The following is a 22,796-nucleotide window of genomic DNA, read 5'->3' on the forward strand; positions in this document are numbered from 1 at the left end:
CCATTTGCTTTAAGGCTCCAATGAAGGCATGGTAAACTGTCACCTAACTATTTTAGGAAAATCTGGGAGCGGAGACTGTTCATCTGTATTGGGAAGAATCAAATATCAGAGCAGGGTGCCAGCATCTGTGTTCTGTGGGAGGGAAAAAAACACCCCTGGGGTTTGTAGGTGGGGACCAAGTTTCTGGAGATGAGAGATTGGGAGCCCTGGATCTCGGATGGGATGAGAAGGAAGAGCCCAAGACGTTTCAGCTAAGGCATTTGCTGTGAAACTAAACTTGGAAAAGGGTTTATAGACTTACAAATGTCTTCACTAGACAGAGATATAAAATACATGATTTCTTCCTATTATTGTTTAGAATAGCTGATTTTGGTAGCACACAATGAACTGTGTGCTAATGGACTGTGTTAATTGTTATCATGGATATTTGCACTGGTCTGGTTCATTTATTCATACCTTTTCTTCTCAGGGGAAGCTATGCCAGTCACTAAAAAGCCTGGGAGCACAGTGATTGCTGGTTCTATAAATGCACATGGCTCAGTTCTTGTTAATGCAACTCATGTTGGGAATGACACTACCCTGTCACAAATTGTGAAATTGGTGGAAGAAGCTCAAATGTCGAAGGTAAAAATAATAAAAACAGAAAAGGAAACCTTATTTACAAATTTTGATTAAATCAGAAAAGATTCTATATTTTGACCTGGTTGCAAGGTTCAGAAAATCATGTGCTTTTCCACACTTCGAAAAAGAATCAAATAAAGACTATTAGATATTTTCATGAACCATGCATATTTATGTGTTTTGATCATAAAAACATCCAAATACCTGTTTTTCTTTTTTATAGGCACCCATCCAGCAACTGGCAGATAAATTTAGTGGATATTTTGTTCCATTTATCATCATCATTTCAACAGTGACATTGATAGTATGGATCACAATTGGTTTTATAAATTTTGATATTATTCAGAAATATTTTCCTGTAAGTAATTTCACTGAGAGTTGAATTTTGCTGTTAGGATATCTCCCAGTGTAATTAGCATATCTTCTGTGTGCAGGGTTTAATGTTGCAAACCTGGCAAATACTTTTGTACAATGTGTTGTTTTCTATACAGAACAGATAATTATACTAATTAGAATCTATCAGCCAGTCTAAATGTACCTGTCCCTTTGCCCCTTAGTTCTGCATGGGTTTCCTACAAGCTGAAATTATTGGCATTTTATCAGGATTAAACATGATCTGTAGCTGGCTTGTAGGGAGCTGAGAAATTGCTCTCATGCCTGGAAAATATTTGAACATCCTTGTTCCTGGTGACAGGTAGTGGGTTTGGCTTTAGAGGGATGGCTAGCTTCTGTGATGCTTAGGATGTGCATTTATGCTCAGCAGCTGAGGGGAACTGTGCACCGGGAAATAGGGTTCGCCTCTGCTAGACTGTAAGGGAAATGGCAGCAAGTTGTGTCATCTGGGAGCCTGAGAGCAGATTCACTCTGTCTCACCCCTTAATGTACGGGGTAATTCTGCTGTGCCCCCCGTGGGTGCGGAGTGTGCCTGGGTGTTGTACAGAAATAGTTTGTGTTCACGACAAAAAGAGAAATTCAAGAGTGGCCATTCTGCAGCTTTCCTGGAGTTACTGAGCACGTACCGATCTGCGGAGCAGGACTCTGCTCTTCGGTCTCCCAGAGGTCTTCCTCTGCTCGTGCAGGGGACAGCCTCTGCGAGCAGTGCTCTGAACAGGACTTGCTCTTCAAACCCTGGCCCATAGCTGGTGCATCCAGTGTGCCCAGGATTTAAGGCAATTTTTGCAGCCTTGCCAGACTGTTATGCCATGTTTAAGTGTGTGTTTGGGAGGGGGGAGGTGTATTGCTTAAAGAGGTGAAGGTGTCTGAGAGAAATTCCTGAAGCATATGTGTGCTTGAACAGCAAAAAAGCCAGAAAACACTGCCATAAACAATTCATACCATTGACCTTTCTCTACTGTTAAAGTAACAATAATACTTTGCTTTCCTATCCTGGAGGTTTCCAGGTAAATGTGTTTTTTGAAATGACTATGATGATTGTACACCTGTGTTATCTCCTGTCAGCAAACATGCATATGTCTTTTTTTTTTCTCCTCCCTCTTCTTGCAGAATCAGAGCAAACACATTTCAAAAGCTGAAGTCGTACTGCGGTTTGCCTTTCAGACCTCAATCACTGTGCTGAGCATCGCATGCCCCTGTTCCTTAGGCTTGGCTACCCCAACGGCAGTGATGGTAGGCACGGGAGTTGCGGCCCAGAATGGTATTCTCATCAAAGGCGGAAAGCCCCTGGAAATGGCACACAAGGTTAATAGTTCATTCTGTACTTTTTTAGTTTACCTACCTGTGGCTACATAAAATACAATTTCCCAAGAAGTCCTGCTGGTCTAGAGAAAGACTGCAAGATGTTTTTTTTTATTTGGTTGCAACTCATTAAGGTAAAGAAGATGGGTCTGACCTTCTTTCTTCACAATTCAAAGTCACAGCAAAGTGTGGAAAGCCACCAGTTCCTGAAATCTAACAGCAGCTAGGCTGCTACTGCTCCACATGTCCTTGAGAGAGGTCTCTGGCTTCTGCACTCACTTGACCTCTTCTGTGGAAGACATTGATAAYCCAGTATTAACCCTCCTTCCTTAAAGGGCTGAGGTGAAATATATATTGTTCGTGATCGGTGGTTTAAAATATAGGATGTAGAAGGAAAATGGAATGATTTGAGGTGATTTAGAGAAAAAAAGATGGAGAGCAGACATGAAAAAACCCTTCAAAGGCAGAAGACATTGGTGAAAAGAGGAGGMGAATGCATGGTTTGACATGTCTACAGCCAGTAAAAAGAAGAAGAAATGAGTTTAAACCATGCTATGGGAGACTGGGGTTAGACACAGGGAAAACTTTTTAACTGAAAAGGGTAGTTAAGAATGGGAATAAGTTATTCAGACTAATAATAATACTTCTTATGGGACATTATAAAGTATACACCAGAAGTCTTTACAAGGCTTTGCAAAAAGCAGAAAATGGCTGCTAGTACATGTTACTTTTTTGTACCTCTTGGTTCTAGGGCTAGGGTCAGTGTTTGGAGCTGTTGGATTCTTCAAGGTTGGTGGGTTAGACTGTCTGGGAATGGAAATATTGCCCAGCTTGCAGTGCTTTTCRGTTCACATTTCTGCATTACAGTTGACTCTAGCTGTGGGTTTTGCTGTATGTGGGGCTGTGTTTCTTGGTTCATTGCTGGATTCCTCGGGACCCACTGGGCTGTATGACTTGATTGTTGAATTTGGTGAATAGTGTGAGGTTGGTTTTGGTTTGTTATATCTGAAATTTTTTGCAGCTGCTCCAAATAATGTCTTGAATCCTCTTTCCTAAATGCTATTGTTTATTGCTTAGCATAGCAATGCACTATTTTGGTAAAGGCCCTACTTGCATTGTATACCATGTAGTAAAAGTGATTAAGGTGCCATTATTGTGAATGTGAATGTACACGAGTACACGTGAATCCTGTATGTGAATGAATACAGACACACACATGCAGAGCTGTCTGTTACTAAAGGCCAGTACAAGCAATTATTATGCACTGCAACAATTCTGTTTTCTGAAGATCCTGATATGGGTACACAATGGTAAATGTAGCTTCAGTGGAATCACTGCATGGGAAATGAATAAGAAAACAAAAGGAGAGCTACCACGTGGACAATTCAAGGTACAGGAATCTCTAGCTTTTGTAGATTTATTCTCTCTTGGCGTGGATACAGTCAGCTGAGTATTGAGGTCTGCCCTGTATTTATGTGCCCAGAGCACATGAGCATTCCTATGCTCACAGCGCCTAGGCAGTAACTCCAGTTTATTTCTTGCAGATCAAGACTGTGATGTTTGATAAAACTGGCACCATCACCTGTGGAGTTCCTAAAGTCATGCGAGTGCTCTTGCTGGGAGAGACAGCTCTGCTGCCTCTGAAGAAGGTACTGGCCGTGGTTGGCACTGCAGAAGCCAGCAGCGAGCATCCTTTAGGAGTGGCGGTCACTAAATATTGCAAAGAGGTACCTAGCTTTTCTATTTCATGGCAAGCCTGAGGGGATCTGTGTGAATGCAGCAATGTTGTATCAAATGAACTGGTCCCAGAGGGACAAGCCTGGCTGAAAAGTAATAGGCTGGAAAGCTGGCAAATTTTATGATCCTGCACCTTACTCTGGACAGTACCTAGAAGGCATATTCTAAGCTTTGCTTTTATAATCCAGTAATGCTGTGAAGTTCTCAAGCAAAATCTTACCAAGTTTTCCCCCAAATAATGGGTATCTAGAGAAAAGATGGATTATGGGATATGTGCAGGAGGAGTACTTATGTTTGAACTAATATCAGGAAGCAAATGTGTGTGGTGACATTCCACACATTACCAGACTGTAGTCACTCCTGTTAGTCACTTCCTTATCTGAATAGATTAGGCAAAAAGCTTTAAAACAAACCTGCATATTAAACTGTGATATTTGTGAATTTCACAAATGAATTAATAGATTACTCATCTTTGCAAATTTTGCAAATCTTCAAAGGTCATTTATATATTGCATGTATTCCTCAAATGTTTCAAGAGGAGTGAAAGCACATATAGTAACCAAAATAGGAAGTGTGGCTTAAATAATCAATACCTTCCTGCTAACACAAGTCACCAGGCTTCTGGCCATTAGTTGATTTGTGGAAAAAATTAATTGGCAAGAGTATGAATGTCAAATGATAAATCTTTAGCAGTAAAGTTTAGAAATTAATGTACATATTTAGAAGGAAAAAGAGAGTATGGGTAATGATCCAGCTGCCTGTCTTACATTTTATATTTTCTGTTTTCAATATGCTTTTTTTGTTCCCATGACACTTCCGTAATTATCACATGCATCAGTCATTACTGGATCATTGCTAGTATGAATGACAGTGCTGTATACCTCTTGCTAAAATTCTTACTACTAGCTTTATCATTCCTAAATTGTATGGAGGTCACTCTGAAAGGTGCAGTTAATTCTAGATTCCAGAGATAACCCAGAATAACTTCTTTATAAATGAGTGTTTTTTTCCATTCCATTTGTAATACATAGTGTCCTGGGAGTTTCATTCTCTTAACCTGAATATACTCACTAGCTTCTCCCTCTCACTCAACAGTAGGACCCAATTTCCTTAGTATCATCATCCTGTCAGATCACTCCAAGAATTAGATACAGTTTTTTGCTGTACTTAAATAAAAAATAAATAAAAATAAAAAGCCTGATCCTCTACAGCCAGTTGTCTGTGAGGTTGATTAGAAGTTCCTTCTTCTCAGAAGCTATATGGTTTATTTTTATGGCATTTCTCTTCACTTCCTAGTCATGGCTGATGTCATGAGCCACCTTTGTAACTGCTTGGTTCTTGAACTACCTGGAGAAGTCATCCTTTATGGTTTGCTGGTGCTAGGGTTGAGACTTGGATGTAATTTGTATAGCAGTCCCTTTCCAGAAGTCTAAACCACAGCACATCCAGAGATCCTTCTTCTTAGTTCTGTGCTACTGATAGTCCATGACGCTTTTCAGTCAATTAGTTGTCTGAAAGAGGAGGAATGAGGCCTCTTTTTGGTGGGAGTTATCTAATATTTGTACAACACAGTGACAACACAAACTGATTATGAATTCTGACTATGTCTGCAGGAGCTGGGCACTCAGAGCCTGGGCTACTGCACAGATTTTCAGGCAGTCCCAGGCTGTGGAATCAGCTGCAAGGTCGGTGGTGTTGAAGCTGTCCTGGGCACGGCCGAAGGGAGCCTCAATAAGCAGGACACTAACAGGAGTGGGGACAGCCGCRGTCCCCTGGGAGATAACACCCTGGTCATGCTCTCTGAACCAGATGGTACGTCTGCCCCCAAAGTGACTGCCGGTTGCAGCGTGAGGGCTAAGGAACCAACAGTGCTGACCACTGTAAAACAATCCTACCAGACTAGGAACAATAGAAAGCTGGATTTACAGCAGAAAGAGGCAAGGAACGTGAAGGATAAAAACACACCCTAAGGAAAACTGAAACTCTCTCCTCCCCCTACTCTCAATCTGTTTGGAATTCAGAAACCTAAAGAAGGATTTAAATGCTTCTAAAGAAGGATTTTAGATGCATTTAGATGGATGCTCAAAAAATCCATACAATAAGTAGGCAATAAGGCATACCCAGCAAATTCCCTTTAGGAAAACAAAATGGTCCAGCAGAGAGCAAAGTTAGCTAATTAGCACTATCTTCCCATTTAGAGCAGTTATCTTCTTCATCTGTTATCTTAATGCTACATTTTATTTCCTACCTTTTAGTTTCAACTTAATTTGGACCTTTCATTTTCTGTTCAAATATCTCTCAAAGCACTTACTTAAAAAAAATTCTATTCAGCAAATGAATAATAAGATGTGTTATAATCTGCAAACCAAGTTTCAGTGCCTAATGTTTTGATTTAGTCAATACATTTCTCTTTGTTTCAGGCTCTGTGGAAACCACTCTGCTTCTTTGTAGTGTGGGAGAGGAGAAAAAAGTATTTAAAGCCTTCCCCAAGAAGGTCATCAGTTCTATTCAGAAGACATTCTGTCTCCTGACCTTTTGAGGAAAGCTATTAGAATAATTAAAATAAGGACTTTAATCATCATAACTATGCCATTTGTGAATGGTGTTAATGTAATATTTTCTTACCTGCTTCACAGGGCTCTTATGAAGTTAGATTGAATTCATAATGAGGTACTCTGCAAGCTGTTTTTATTGTTTGTTAGAAGAAAACTACTTTTTTTTTAAACCCCAAATACTTTTTATATTTAAAATAAGTCATTAGCTGTGAGAACAATGCAGCATGGCATTTATGAAATGTGAATACTGCACCTTTTAGAAAAACAATGCAACTGTGCAAGGATAAATACATGTGAATACTTCCATTAAGTTCATGCCACCGATCTCCTGTGTACTTATGTATAAACAGGCACAAAAGTGAGTCTTGAAGCAGAAAGGTTTTATGAGGCTCTCTTCAGATAGTGTCTATGAGTTTTTGTCTGACCATGACAGCAGCACTTCAAACAACGCTAATGCCATCTGACAGGTCACCAGATAAAGTGTCATAGATAYGGTCATTGGCAGAATTCAAAATAATTTAAGAAAACATCTCCAGAGTATTTTTCTGTAACTAATGCAGCTTGACGCTGTCATTCTCAAACATCTCTGGCTTGTGTCCACAATTTTTAAGTTGCTCATTTTTCTTTTGTCTGTACACAAAGGTCCATCAGCTTCTCATACATACTCGGTGTTGATTGGGAATCGTGAGTGGATGCGGCGCAATGGCTTGCATATTGCAAATGATATTAATGATGCAATGACAGACCATGAAACCAAAGGACAGACTGCTATACTAGTGGCTATAGATGGTAACTGCTGTTGAAGTGACTTAATAAATATCAATTGATACTACTGTTAAAAGGATAAAAGCAAACTAAAGTAATTGATCCGTGTCTTAGCGTTAGTGACAAACTACTTTCCTTTTAGCACAAAACTGTTTATGATCTGTTAAGTATCAAGGTGTTCTTAAAAAGAAGCTTTCACCTCAAAACAACGTTTATAAGATTTTCTTGGGTAGTTTTTAATATAAGTATTAATTTCTGAACCTCCTGTTGTCCAGGACTGTTGTTCAGAAAAGCAGTGCCAGTGCTAGGTGTGCGATGGCACACCCATGTCCCATAATGACTTCATATCACTTGAGGATTACAAGTTGACCTACTGCATCACTGATTTCAAAACATTTCATGAATAAACATGACAATTGCTTAGATCATTCAAGGACAAGAGAAAACACTAGATTAGACTAAATGAGTTTTGCCCCAGGGGTTATGTTCTGTGCTACGCAGGAAGGGATCCTAGACAATACCTCAATATGAGCAACTGCTATAATGGTAATAGATTGGCAGTGGATCTATGATCTTGATATGGGGCTTCTGACTCAATTACTGAATAAATATTCTTGCTGCTCCCACAGAGCAATTTTCAGAGGCACTTGCATGTCTCAGCCTGGGCACCGTCAATGGTACAGCAAAATCAGATGCTGTTACCATGAAAATAAGGGCCCTGATATATAGTCGGCATTTCTGTCTGTGCTAATGATAGCAACTGAAGATACAGGGGTGCAAAACTTACTTTAGCCCTGACTTTTGAAAGGTAATGTGCAATAATAAAGCAGTATGAGATTCTTGTAAATCATGTGAAGGAAACATGGATGCAACTTTCAGTCAATATGTGTTGGAAGAGACATTTATCTGCTGAAACAGAAAAATGAGAAGTATGTGTGTGAGAAAGACCAGACCTTAGAAAACTCTGGACAATTGTTCAAGCTTGTGAATGTGAATATTGCTCAGAATGGTTTATTTTACAAGTCAGCAAGGTGTGATGGAGGGAAACTCTTGCTCTCTTGCTGCTGCTTTGCTTCCCACTGCTCTGTTTATGAGAGGATGTTTCTTTGTGAAGGTGTGTTGTGTGGCATGATCGCAATAGCAGACACCGTCAAGCAGGAGGCAGCCCTTGCTGTGCACACGCTGAAAAACATGGGAATAGATGTGGTGCTGATAACAGGGGACAACAGAAAAACTGCAAAAGCTATTGCTACTCAGGTAGGCAAAAGGATTTCACAAACCTCTTGTTTGTGTTAAAAAAAATGCGTGATGGGGCTCTAAAACTCTGCTTATGCTGCTGAGTTAGGAGGGGGAATTCAGAGTTTCCGTAGATGTATTAAAGAAAAACTATCTTTTCTTCAATTAGACTGAAAATCAGGTCAGATCTTATAGCCTGGCTATGGTAAAGGCCAGCTACTGCATTAAGGAGCCTCCGATGCAATTGTGGACAAGCATTCAGTACTTCTCCCGGGATACGGAGTTTCTTGCAGTAATTAGTCCATTCCTGAACTGAAGCCTCCTTTTTCTTTTCACTGAAAGGCAGTCTTATTTTTTGTTAGTGATGAAGGGAAGTTCCTTTAGGATCCAATCCTTCTCTCACTAAAGAGAAGTGGGGGATTATCTAGCTACATTTCCACCCTCTACATCTCCATTTCCCTCTTTCCCTTTTCACTGGTCTGTTTTTATTCTACCTTCTGCTACTTTCCATTCCTCAGGTAACCCACCAAACTGCTAACTCAGCCAACACTGTGATATACATGTTCCCATATGTTGTGAGGTCTGTTTTGTTTCTCAGTGTCATGCTTTAATCCTTCTCACATTCTGATTCACTCTTTTGCCTTTGTGCTCGGCTGTGGTTAAAGTGCTTTCCCACCCCACCTTTCTTTCTTACGAAAAGGAATCTTTCAGAAACTAGCTTTGATTTATTGTTACAGGCACATCAGGTGATGTTTTCAAACAAGCTTAGTACATGCCAACCTATACTTCCGTTGAATTTTGGGGACTGACTTCTTTTCTAATGGAAAAAAGTTGAGCCAGTGCTAAAAGCTTTAAAAAATCTTACTCTGTGAAATTTTAAAAGAGAGCCTGTACCTCTAGCGTAGATGCTTGATCATATATGGCTGCTATGTTGCATTTTACTGAAAGCTTTATTGGTGCATATGCATCAAGTAGCATGATTATTTTGAAAACTGGCTCTGTTAGCCATCAAAACCTTTATATCTTGCCCAGGCAATAGGACTTCAGAAGCCCTGTGGGGCATGATGCTAAGGGCAGAGCATGGTTTGTCAGTGTTTCTGCAGTGAAGATGAAGGTGGCTGTAATCAGTCCCCTTCTTATGAAAATGGCATGCAGCTCTTCAGCTTTCTGTGCAAGCTTGCAAATGCTGCCTCCACCAGAATTTAGTTTGAGTGATCTTCCTTTGTTTCCCCTTTACCCAGAACAGCAAATGGTTCTTCCTTTCAACGTGAAAGTGTATCATCAACAAGGGTGTGTTTCTTTCTTTGTACTTAGGTTGGGATCAAAAAAGTCTTTGCTGAAGTCCTTCCTTCTCACAAGGTTGCAAAGGTCCAGGAACTCCAAAATGAGAGGAGAAAGGTCGCCATGGTTGGTGATGGAGTCAATGATTCCCCTGCACTAGCCAGGGCTGACATTGGAATTGCGATTGGAACAGGCACTGATGTTGCCATCGAAGCAGCAGATGTTGTTCTTATCCGAGTGAGCACTGTAATTTTGACCTGTCCCCTTTTGTCATTGACACTCCTCTTTTTAGTTTGCTATTCTGAGGACTGCATGTGGAAAACCCTTTCACTGCTCTTCTGTCTTACAGAATGACTTGCTGGATGTAGTTGCCAGTATTCACTTATCAAAGAGAACAGTACGAAGAATACGAATAAATCTGATTCTTGCCTTAATTTATAATCTGCTTGGAATACCCATAGCAGCAGGTAGGTGACTGCCAGAACTTAGTTTGTGGAAGACGGCAGCACAATTGAGCTCTATGGTGACTCCTGCAGAATGTCCTGCTCAAGCATGTAAAGGGAAGTTCCTGGAGTCTTTAGAACTTGGCAAAAGGAGGAAAAAATAAATATATTGGGTTTTTTTTCATGCCGATAGAAGAAATCTTTCTTCCCCAAATTTTAAACTCTTAAGAATAAATTTGTATATGTTAAAATGAAACTTAGGGTATTATTTCACATAGCAATACTTGGGGATTAGTTTCTGTATATTCAAAATCAACTCTAATCAGAGATCTCACTGCACTTCTGGGTGCTCACTCTTTTATTCAATCCAAATCACACACTTTCTCTCATGCTGCTTGTATTTTCTCTGCTTCTGTCAGACATCTTCTCAGGCTCCAAATTTCTCCTTAAAATCTACCTCAGGCAGTCTTCTTTATCAGTAATTTTTCCATCCTTTGCCTGGACCCTTACCCTGTCTTTCTGTTGCTTTTGCTTTGTTTCATACACGCAGAATAGCTGGAAGGGACAGCCAGTCTTACCTTGTGGTTACAGTCTTATATAGCTGAGTCTGTGCAAGGACCATCCCTTGCACCTGAAGAGACATATTTAAAATTAAGTAAATATATGTTGATCTATGTGTGTTTATGGAGGTCTCAGCTAGTCACTCTGTAGGACTACTGATCTGTTCTGTACTTATACAGGGACAGAAGTGTCTACATCAGGATGAGCTGCACCAGCTGATGATGTGTCCATGTTTTTTTTTGCTAGGCGTGTTCATGCCTGTTGGCCTCGTGCTTCAGCCTTGGATGGGATCAGCTGCAATGGCAGCTTCTTCAGTGTCTGTAGTGCTGTCTTCCCTGCAGCTGAAATGGCAAGTTGTCTTACACTAAGCAGTTGGGGAACCATAGACAGTACAGCTGATGGGACTCAAGTTAGAGACAGCACTTTGGGCTTTGTATACCCAAAAGTACCTGACAGTCCTTTAGTTTGGGGTCATTTTGTCTAATCCTTGGCTCCAAAAAGAGAAGTCTGTTAAGGCATCATGCTTCTCATCCTTCAAATGCTCAATGAGACCATTAACTTCAATAAAAACTACATATGTGCTTATGTGTGTTTGCAGGATCAGCCATACCACTACAGGCTTTTCCTCCTAAAAAAAGATCTGTGTGTAGCTATCTAAAAGATGAGACATTTTTATTAAGGGTTTATTTTATTCTCCACTTTTTTCGATCTTAACCTGATATGTTTAGTACTGGGCATCTTTATGGTCACATATTGACAAATCACCCAAAACATATTTGGTTTCAAGGAAACTGTATTGCAGTATGCTCTGTAGGATAATTATCTTTCTAGAAGCTTCACTTCAAATAAATAGAAGTTAGGTTCCAAAGAACACAATAACGTATGTGAAGAAGACCATACATACTTGCCATTGCTGGGCTTTCTTTGACCTGGAATATATCAGATTAGAAAGTGTCTCTTAGGTCATCAAGTCCATTCCCCTGCAATTGCTGGAACTGCCTACTATGAACCCTTTCATAACTCAGCAAGCTCATAATTTTTTTTAAAGTACCTTGTCTTGACAATCTCTTTTCCTATTAAAATGTTTTAATGCTGTATGACTCTTAGCCATTAAACATTGCTTCTGAAATGCAGCTCTCACTTAAATTATCGGAAGTGTCTGAAATGTTCTAATGCTGAATTCACTTCTGTAAATCAACCTCTTGATACTAAACTTCTCTCCTTCTCTTCTTAGTTATAAGAAGCCAGATGCAGAAAGTTATGAAGCACAAGCCCAAGGCCACATGAAGCCACTTACTCCTTCCCAAATCAGTGTTCATATTGGAATGGATGATAGGAGGAGGGATTCATCCAGACCAGCTCCTTGGGATCAGATTAGTCAAGTGTCTCTCTCTTCCTTGACTTCAGACAAGCTGCCAAGACATAATGGTTTTGTGGAGGAGGAAGGTGACAAGTGGTCATTGCTCATGAATGAAGAYGAAGAACAGTACATCTGAAGCACTGAGTTCTTACTGCAGCAGAAACCATTCTTCCCCACCAGTGACAGGAAGGACTGAGTTATGTCATCAAGAATTTTAAGGCTATAAGAGGAGTCATTCTTTCAACTCACAAAACAATTGCTACTCAGTTCAATGTTGGGTTGTATGGATTGTGATTTTTCAGGTCACCAGTTACTTCTAGTCATTGAAAGGATCTGTGGCTCTGTGATGAACCGGCTCCTTTGCACACAGAAAATAGCAAAATAATGTAAAATTGTAATTTTCAGAGTTTAATAGAAGTTCTCTATATTAGACTGTTTACTGAGCACCAAATTTCATTCTTTTCAGGCTTACAACCTTTATTCTTTCAAGAGCACATATAGCAAGAGTATTTTCAGATCTGCCAATTGGTAATTTCTTGTCGAACTGAAAACATCCATGGCATAAGGAACTCTATGGTTGGAAGCTGTATTTTTACACAGAATCCTAACTAGGCATGTCATTGTGGGAGCACTTTATATTTAGGATTTGTGTGCATCTTCTTGGACCAAAAAAGCTTCAGTGTTTCACTGGCTATAACTTTCTGAAAGATCTCTTTCACAGATTTTCACTTGCTTTCAAGTACCACATTCTTCTGATACACATTTCCATTGCTGAACTTGTTCTGTGATTCCCATTGCTCTCCTAGGGTTTTTTTTTTGTTTGTTTGTTTTGTTTTTGGGGTTTTTTTTGCTATGTATGAGTTCTTTTTTTCTGTCTTCACACAAGATTTCATCTTTGACTTACTATGTTTACAGATATTCCTGTTTGGGACAAGATCCTTTAAGTCACTAGGAACTTTTCAGTTCTTACTGAAATCCCTAAAGGCAGAACTTTTACTTGTTCACGTGGCTATCATTTTTCTTTGGATACCTTGCAGAATCCCTTGAAGTTCCTGATAATGGGACAGTTTCTTCGCTTCAGCAGAGTGAACTGTTTATGCTAGTGTGAATGACGGTAGTATTTACTGCAACTGAGAACAGAACTAGACAGCGCTGGTGCGACTCCAGCATGGCTGGATGGAGTGAGTGTATTGTATAAGTTAACCCCAACTTCCTTATTGCTTAAAATGGAACCAAAAGGTTAAATGGGAATGGTGAAAAAATGACCTGAAAATGTAAGGCTTCTATTTGTTATGGTATAAATAACCCTTTCTGATAATAGAACTTGAACTAAGACTTGAACTAAAGACTTGAAGTAAGATGATTTGTGACAACTTGAATTTTAATGTAGATGGGTATTAATGTCTTAAATTAGTTTTAATTTCCCTCTTTGCTCTAGTTTAATGAGAAATCAAGGTGTTGGGGATGGACAACCCTTTTTCTCACTTTAATGTCTTTACCAAAGCTTACCATAACTTTATCTTCCTGACTGTGAAATTCATCCCTTAACGCTTACATTTAGAGTCTGGACCATAGAGATCACTGCTTCAGTGCACTGAATCTGGTCCTGGGGTGAGGTGCTGCTGAGCTGAGGGGCTCTGAAGTCACCAGACCAGAGTTTTATAGTCTCATCTAGAAGGTGACATTAGTGCACTAAGCAATGTGAAATAACCACTTAATTCCACAAACTTAAACATAAAACTGTTTCTAACAGGGGTTCAAATCCTGCTCTTCCTCATGTGAAAATGAACAGCAAGTTAGAGGGGAAAAGAATTGTTCTTAAAGCCTTAGGCAGGTCGTACTATTCTCTCTTCCTCTTTATATTATATTTGAGCTTTTCTTCGAAAACATCCACAGCATTGGTTTAAATATAAATACAATACAATTTTAAAACTGTAAAACCTTTCTGTATGTGTAGAGATTACTTTCACAGCACATATACTTTTAAAACATGCCTTAGGTGCTTATACATGGCCCCATGGAGAAGATGGTCTACTGTTTTACTATTTTATATGTTTTCTTATGAGTGCTTACAGTAAAAATATTGTTTTTTTTAAAGAAATAACCCTTTTGTGTCTTGTGTTTTCTTCTTTTGGAGAGAGAGAGCAAAAAAAAAAGAGTTTAGCAGTAATTGTTGGATTGTAGAATTTATATGCAAAATATAAATGAGCATATGACTGCCAGTGAGCAGTCTGGTTTATATGACATGGCTTTCAGAAGTCCTTGACTCAACATGCTTCCCCTGACAAAAATAAAAACAAGAAATTCAGCAAACTAATCTAATAGGCCAAGCCTTAGTGCTGTTTGAAGTTGCAAGAAGTTTTGTGATTGATTCCAGCTGAACTAAGACTGACTTGGTTGTAGAGTTGACACGTTCCACACTTTTCGAAACTCGACACCAGTCTGCTCAGTCTGCTTGTCAGTTTAGGCGTCTGCTTATTAATGCAAGAAGTATGGAAAATAGAAGAAGACAAAGATCACAGTGTGTGTAATCAAAGCTGCAGCATACATGAGGTTAGAGAGATTTTGGGCATGAGTCACTGCATTGCAATCTAGTTCAGGCAGGATAAGCAGGGAGGGAAAGAGAGAAAGTGTGTTGTATGTTGAGGTCAGTGGGGTTGCAAGCATGCTGAAGGGTGCAATTAGGATTCAAAATCATCCTGACAGATTGGACAGAATTGACAAACTTCACAAATTGGAAAGAGAGGTATTAAAGGTCAGTTTGGCAGAAAAAGAAAGGTCGGGTGGTTGGCTCACGTTCAGCTTGTGACCCACTCTACTACTGTGACACTGCCAAATGGACAGATACACTGAAGTGTACAAAGACTGTATCATCTGTATGACATGTATATACAGCTATAGACAGCTGAAGGAGCAGGTCTGGTTTTGTATGTCATACTTACTAGGCAAAGTCGGAGACAGTTCTGAAAAGAGCAACGAGACTTAACGAAGGACTCTGCACTGATCACACTATTCTGCTAGCAAAAGGTGCTAAAGGACTGGAAGACAGGTTAGCTTTGAGTTTTATTCAATAACTTCAAATAACCTAGAAAATAGATTAACATTTCCTAACTATATTCGCATAATGTCTCAAACTGTAAACTGCTGCGAAACTTGCAGAAGATACGTAAATGTCTATAAGGAAGTTATAACATAACTAAACATAGGCAAGAAATAAAAAATATAAGCCCTCATCCTGACGCCTGTGATCATAGGTTCTTGTTAAATCCGCACTACTGATTAATTGGAGGGGTGTATGAGATGGAGGACAGTATTTGCATTTCTGCATAACATAAGTGATGAGCTTTTCTTGTCTTCAGCAGGACCGTCTTCCTGGTGGAGCCCCTTGCAGAGCGGGGCTGGCCTGGAGCTGGTGCTCCCTGCAGAAGCCGGATCCATTAAAAGGTTTGGATGAAGATGCCTGAAAGGAAGGACTCTGTGACTGTAATCCAAAATGCTGAGTAAGGACAGGGACAAGCCTTAAGCTGATGCCCGGTGAGAGGCTGGCACCTGCTCAGAGCCAGGACTGGCCTCTGGAGGTCAATGTTTATGTCTCTTTCTTTTTTTCCTTTTTTTTCCTCCCAGCCTTGGTAGGGCACCTTCCTTAATTTTTTCCCTTTTAAACAATGATGGTAATGGTGCCACCTTTTATACAACTACGTAGCAGTTACTGCCGGTCTGAGCCTAAATGTTAAGGCAGCTGACGATATACATGGGAATGTCCCAGACATGGTCGGGAAGGGTGACATCACTTGCTTTGAATTTATACGGCTGTCTAGTTATTTTGCTCTGGGAAATGTGATTTTTTTTTTTTAATGAACACAGAAATCACCTAATGAATAAAATCTTTTACTTTTGTTTTCGTGTTATTTTTGGTGCAATAGATCAGAACTGCCTTGCGTCTCATAATTTTTTTGGCACCCTACATTTACAGGGAATAAATTAGTCCAGCTGTTTCATTTCTTCCTCCCCTCCCCTCCAAGAAGCCAGCAGCAAGAGGGTCGGTGCTCAGTGTGGCCGGGGAAGCAGCAGCAGGGGCCATGGGGGTGAGGGCAGGGCACCGGCGGCGGGCGGCTGTCGGGGGCGGCGCGGGGGACCGTGCACCCTGCTCCGCGTGCCCCGCGTGGCCGGGTGCTGCAAGATGCCACTGCAGGCCCTGCACACACCCTGCCAGCCCAGCCCCGGTGGGAAAATCCCCCTCGTGTTGAACCCTATGAAAAATGCAAAATGTTTAATGCCGATTAGTGGGGAGGGAAAAAATGCAAAGGGAGGGTTATATAATATATGATAAATTATATAGCATGGCTAAAATTTTGGGTTGGGTTGACAGTGTGTAATCCTGGAATAGAAGATTTCAGGCAAGTGTTTATTTGCCTTGAGCTCTGAATTGCTGCCTTGTTTGTGTTATTTAACAGTTAAGTGATTCCTGAGCTCTGCATATGCTATCTGCTGAAATTGTAGTTAGCTTTTCTTTTAATTTGAGAAGCTGAGATTTAAAAGGGAAAGCACAGCTGTAAGAAGGCTAAACATTGTGCCCATGCATTGCATACTTAGAACAAATCCGCACATTTAGATGTAAGTTTTTAAACTTTCCAGGTAGATGAGGGTGCAAAACTTTTCTTTTTTGTTGTAAGCAGGCTCCTGATTTGGGGGAAGGCACATTATAGACCCACTTTAAGATGTCAGGATGTGTTTCTGTTCAGGAGAGCACCTAAGTACATGTGAAAGTCCTGTCGAAGTCATGGAGCAGGTGTCTAATCTTCATTGCTTCCCTGAACCACAGGAGTGTCTCAGGGTGAATATCACAAAATTGTAGGTGTAAGCTTGTATATTTGAGGCCTCTAATCACATATGGAGCTATCGAAAATTCACACCACTTTCTTTAAAATAAATAAATAGACTAGTGTTGAAAGAGGTCCCCAGACTGATCTTGTTTTCAGCTGTTGTCTCATTTTAACACTGGGCACAGTCTAGGACACACCTGCATCGCGTTGTAGAAAGCGGCAGTGCCGCTGCCGTTAAGTACTGTGGTTCTTTATTATTAATTAAATCCTTGTAGCTTGAGTTTTTGTGGCACGAGCGCCTGTAGCCTGAGTTTTCTGGAGCGGGCTCTTGCCCTGCGGGAAGGGGCGCTGCTCCCGCAGGGCTGATGTTATTCCAAAGCACCTCCGCGCTGCGGTTGCAGATCTGAGCAGTGGGGAGCAACCTGCTGAACAGGAAACGGCTCCTTACATATCTGCTGCCGCTGATTTATAGGAGCGCACGCAGGCAATATAATTACTGTAATTAAGTCAGATACATGCTGCAGAGTTGCCACTTGTGTTGGGGATTTTAGCYGCTCTGTATGGCGGAGGGATTAAAAAAACACACGCGGCTGCCAAAGAGATTGGAGCCGTCTCCGCGGGCTCCGCGCACGTGTCTGCGAGGCACGCAGGGGCTCACGGCGGGCAGGGATGGCTGCCGTGACCGGCCATCAGCAGAGGGGGGAACGGCCACCTGACAGCTTTGCTTTTGCAGGGAGGGGGCCCGGGGCCCCGCAGCCAGCCGGGGCGTCTTGCAGGCAGGCCGTTCGTTCGGAGGGTGCCGGGCTCTGCCTAAGGCACATTCAAGGTTCCTCGCTCCAGCTCGGCGCTGCAGCCCGGGGCAGGCAGAAACCTGCCAGCCCAAGGCAGGGCTCGTGGGGCGCCTTTGCAGCGAGAGGTGGCAAATCGAGTCCCCTCACCTGCAGAAGCCGCTGCCCGGGTGTGAATGGAAATAGCAACAACTCTGCGTGCTGAAGCGGAAGCGAGGAAATTGGAGAATTTGACGGAGCAGGAGGGTGTGTGCGTCCTCGTGCCCTCAGGTGGGGAGTTTGCCAGATTTCTTCCCCTTTCCCACCAGTGGTGCTGCAGGTGCTGTGCCAGCCACGCGCCCGCTGCTGCTGTTCCCAGCACCCTGCCGGGGTCTCAGCCAGCGCCCCCAGGGTGCACAGGGGCGTGCAGGGCGCCGGGGGGCACTGGGGTGTTGGGGGCACAGGGTGCACTGGGGGGCACAAGGGTACACAGGGGTGCCCAGGGGTGCCGGGGTGCACAGGCATGCACAGGGTTGTGCTGGGTGCTGGGGTGCACAGAAGTACTGGGGTACATGAGGTGCTGGGGTGCACAGAAGGGTGCTGGGGTACGCAGAGGTGCACAGAGAGGTGCACAGGGGTGTGCAAGGTGTTGGGGTGCACAGAGGTTCTGGGGTGTGCTGGGGTGCACAGGGGTGTGCAGGGGTGCACAGAGAGGTGCTGGGGTACACAGGGGTGCGCAGGGTGCTGGGGGGCACAAGGGTGTGCAAGGGGCAGCACTAACCGCCCCCGGCATGACGTGCCCCTTGTGTGCAGGCCGGGCACCAGCCTCCCCGCTCAAAGCTGCACTAAACCTGGGGTTTCCCTGCGGCGCATTAGAGTGTGTCTGCAAAATCCCGAATAGCCGCGTGCGAGGGGCCCCGGGGGGCTGGGCGCCCACCCAGCCGCAGCGCAGGATGCCTCTGGCATGGCCCCAGCACTGAAGGACCAAACTTAAATGAAATGGCTTGGCTTTGTGAAAGCAAAAGAACAAATATAACAATCCACCGGCGGGCTAGTCATTGGGCTCTGATTCAGGCACACACAGTTGTCTCCCAGAACAACTTCTTCCCCATCTCCATCCTCACCAGCTCTCTGCCCATTATTTTTTAATACCTTGTATGAATAAGTCATGAAAGAGGCAGCTTGGAAACCTGAAGAGTAATGAAACGAGCTGATTTAAAAGTTTGGCCACAGCATGTGTACCACCTGCATGTTACAGATACCTATCTGCACCAGCTACAGTGCTTCCTGTGAATGCTGTTCTTCCACTGACTTCCTTATTAATTAAAAAAGCATGTTTTAGAAATGGCTGCAGAAGCAATGAGAACAGCTGCAGCTCTATCAGGATTAACACTTTCCCCGTTCACTTTACCATGCTGCGTACACGCGTGCCTGGCGCTGTGAATGCCCACAGCGTTTTGCAACGCAGACATTGGCTGCAGTAAAAAAACCCCTTTAACACCCGAGAACCAGCAAAGCAGAGGCATGAATGGCAAACTGTGTCAAATAATATATTCTCTTTATTCCAGCTAGTTATTCTGTACAGACAGGCCCTTGACACAGTCGCTTGCATACACAGCAGTACCAAAGTAATAACGAGAAAGTGCTAGCACATTTTTCCCATGGGCAGCTTTACCTGCATCCGCTTCAATTATATTTTATGCTCTGTTATTTTGAGAGAACATAACTCTCTTTTCTTTCTTTTCTTCCTGGTTTTCTATTGATCCTGAGGTTCCCATTTACAGAGTCTGGTGCTTTGGCAGCTCTGGTTTCTTCTTCTGCACTGAGGATCTCCTCTTGTCTCGGAAAGAAAATTATCCTGTTCAGGCGCACTCCAGGCCTAAGTTGTTGGCCTGGCAAGAGGATGCACACAGGTGAGTTAAATTTGCCGCTCATAAAAATGCTTAGCTTCTCTGTTTCTCATTGTCCCCTCCAAGCTTAGCCAGTGTGCCATACGTGACGTGCCTCGGGATGCATGTGGGGAAATGCTGCAGAGGACACACACACGCAGCAGCTCAAGGGCTGAATCCTGAATAACCAAGCTGAAGCTGCCTGTGTCTCACACCACCTCTTCTATTTTACTACCTGGAGGAAAACCCTCCCGGCCACCCATGAAGGTGGCTCCCACCTCCAGGTTCTGCCCTGAGGGTGATGTGCGCCTTTGGCAGATCCCAGTGTGATCCTTTTCCTTCTTTTTTCTTCAGTCCCACAGGATGCACGGACTGGAGCAGTGCTGGCACTGTCAGCCTGGGCTTTCACACCCGTCGCRCACTGATTTCAGGTACATCTCCCTCTTTACTTGTCCCTGCTTAGGTTGCAGTGGACTAGCTCATCTTGGTCAGAAGGATGGGACTTGGGTGTATTATAGCCAGATGTGTAGTTGGGGCTGGCRTGTGTCTGGGTCTTTTCCAGATGTGAGGTTTTTTTCCCTCCTAGAAACTTTGGATGCAATTTGAAGGCCCTGCACATATACACAGGACCTCTGAATATCCAGAAGGAACTCTAAGCAGGCTGCCAGCCATCTCGATGTCCTCGGCTAATGGTCGCTGTGCAGCTGCAGGTCGGCTCTACAGGGTCTGCGCAGCAAATCCTGTGCATGCTTACCGAATCGAGCCTTGTGCATGTGTGCAAGGCATCTCTGCACATATTGCAGGCCTGGGAATCCCAGACAGACAGGTGGCTGGGGAAGCTGAGCTGGGGAATGGCAAGGAGACTTAAACTGTCCAGTCTGAATAATTTTAATTATTTCATTCTGGCTAATAGTATCCCACAGTCAAGGGGAGTGAAGGCAACTTGTTATTTCCCAATAGCTTAGCAGTAACTGTAAAAATGTTTTTTATCGGGGTGATTATACATTGCCCTTTTCTGATCTTTATGGTTTTCATCTATTTGCCCACAGCTGGTTTGCCAGCCTTACCCTCTCTTTTACCATGAAACTCAGCAATTCCATAAAACCGATTTTGAAAGAAGGTGTTTTTAATACAGGCTTGGTGGCTTGGAAAAGCAGAGGATGACTGAGCTTTTTTGAAATATGAGGAAGCGGACATTGGCAAGACCTCCATGTTGTTTATTTGCATATGAATGGGAAGATTTAAGGGAAGATGTTATTCATGCCTAACAGAAGGTACATAAAGTCATTTGGATCATAAAGATTAGGTGGGTGTATTTCTATACAGTGAAAGCTCAAGAGCACAGCCTGCCAGGTAATTAACACCCTTGTGCCTAATGAGCCATGCTCTTTGGCTGTTAGTTCAAAATAGGACTGAAAACCTTTGGGGAAAAAAAAAAAAGAATCAACAATCTGTATGGTCTCATTTCAAAATTACAGACTGCAAATCACTGCAGTCACTAGTGGTGTGTCAGCGCGGGGATTTCGCATACCACACATTGCGCTCTCCCTTCCACATCGCCACCGAGTTAGTGAGCAGGTCCCACTGCCGTTGTGCATTACTGCTCTTGGTGATGGGTGTAGCGTCAAAAACAGTAGACTCTCTTGTTCATTGAACCCAGGACTGGTGATAACAGCACAACAACTTACAGCCCTGCAAGCCCCTGTATCCCTACATCTCTTTGTTTATCTGCTTCTTCARAAACATTAGGCAGTCCCTCATGCATGGGTTTCTTTCCATCTCGCCTTTCTCCCCTGCCCTGTTTTCTACACTAAGCAAGTTATTTCACAGTAAGCAAATTATTTCTCATTTGCTCTATTATCATTTTCAAGTTCTGGCTCAGACTTTTCCACCTTACATCAATCTTTTGTCATATATTAGTTTCTCTTTTGAAATACCAGTGCAGGATTTGGAGAAGGAATGGAGAGCTCATGTGTGAAATGTGACTGCAAAGAGCCTCAGAAAGATGTATCCATCTGGCTTTATGAAGAAAATGATATGGCTTTTAAACTGCTGGTAAAGCTTTTTCATTGCTTCATGCATGGCCCAGCTCCCAATTCCCTCTGACTTCATTAGCGCCTGGCTGAATCTCAATTCCTTTTGAAAATAATTAATTGCATAAAAATTATCCTTATTAGTGTTATTCAGCCCCAACTGAATTTACCACAAAAGCAATTACAAGAGCTGATAGATGGCTTTCCTAGTGAAAAAAAGATTGGCTTTACTACAGAAACAGCAGGGAACCCAGTGCTTCCCATGACCCCAGAAAGCTGAGGAATGTATTTCAGCCACAAAAGCGCATGTGCAAGTTCGGTTTCTGCTTCCTTGTCAGATGTACTGTTGGCCTCATTGCTTGGCCTGTGCCGAGCATCATGTGGCATCGAGTTGGGAACAAATTTCTCAGGGACGTTTCTGTCACTTGTTGGGAATATAGTGCTTGTCCCTTCTTTGAAAAGCTGAAAATTGGAAATAGCTAATGAAAGTCAATCAACATTTACTAGCTTTTCTCCAAGTCACTTCATTACTAAGGAGGTTTTGATAAAAAAAGAGTAGTGTGTTAAGAGCCCATGCTGCCGGGAGCAATTTGATTTACCCTTACAGTGGCATTTCAGACATATGGACACGGTCGTCTCTGCTTTCTCCGGCACGCTCAGAGGCCTCCTTCTTCTAGCAGAAACGCTTTCCCCAGGCTTGGTGACTCCTTCTGGAGAGCAGAGTTGTTACCCAGGCTCAATATGTTGGCTTAAACCGCAAACCTGTTTCAGGATCAGGTTGAGTTCAACACCCCTAAGTAGGCATCTACCCAACATGTAGGTATCTACTGGCATGCCAGCTGTCCGCGCTCCTTCTGCAGCCAGCCGAGATCCACAGCCTATGGCACCACCGGAGCCTTTAGACAGATGCGGACAGCTCAGCCCTGGCCTCACTGTGGTGAGGCCGACCTCAACACGTGTCCGGAGGTGCCGCCTGCGCTTTCCATTGGCCCARCCCCAGGGCAGGAACATCTCCCGGCGGCATGGCCAG

The 22,796-nt window shown here is 42.7% G+C and overlaps 1 protein-coding gene across 2 annotated transcripts in view; it reads left to right on the top strand.

Annotated features, from left to right (window-relative positions):
- Positions 1 to 12,390, top strand: part of ATP7B (ATPase copper transporting beta) — a 38,795-nt gene extending 26,405 nt beyond the window's left edge. For both annotated transcript variants that reach the window (XM_026073685.1, XM_026073684.1), the window contains exons 11-21: positions 470 to 624; positions 845 to 979; positions 2,125 to 2,319; positions 3,861 to 4,043; positions 5,667 to 5,865; positions 7,251 to 7,397; positions 8,488 to 8,630; positions 9,924 to 10,127; positions 10,240 to 10,357; positions 11,141 to 11,243; positions 12,129 to 12,390. In XM_026073685.1, coding sequence (XP_025929470.1) covers positions 470 to 624; positions 845 to 979; positions 2,125 to 2,319; positions 3,861 to 4,043; positions 5,667 to 5,865; positions 7,251 to 7,397; positions 8,488 to 8,630; positions 9,924 to 10,127; positions 10,240 to 10,357; positions 11,141 to 11,243; positions 12,129 to 12,390 — 1,844 coding nt within the window. The remainder of the gene's footprint in view (positions 1 to 469; positions 625 to 844; positions 980 to 2,124; positions 2,320 to 3,860; positions 4,044 to 5,666; positions 5,866 to 7,250; positions 7,398 to 8,487; positions 8,631 to 9,923; positions 10,128 to 10,239; positions 10,358 to 11,140; positions 11,244 to 12,128) is intronic.
- Positions 12,391 to 22,796: the final 10,406 nt, after the last annotated feature.

The sequence above is a fragment of the Apteryx rowi genome, unplaced genomic scaffold (assembly GCF_003343035.1).
Source record: "Apteryx rowi isolate R43461 unplaced genomic scaffold, aptRow1 scaffold_372, whole genome shotgun sequence".
Classification (NCBI taxonomy): Eukaryota; Metazoa; Chordata; class Aves; order Apterygiformes; family Apterygidae; genus Apteryx; species Apteryx rowi.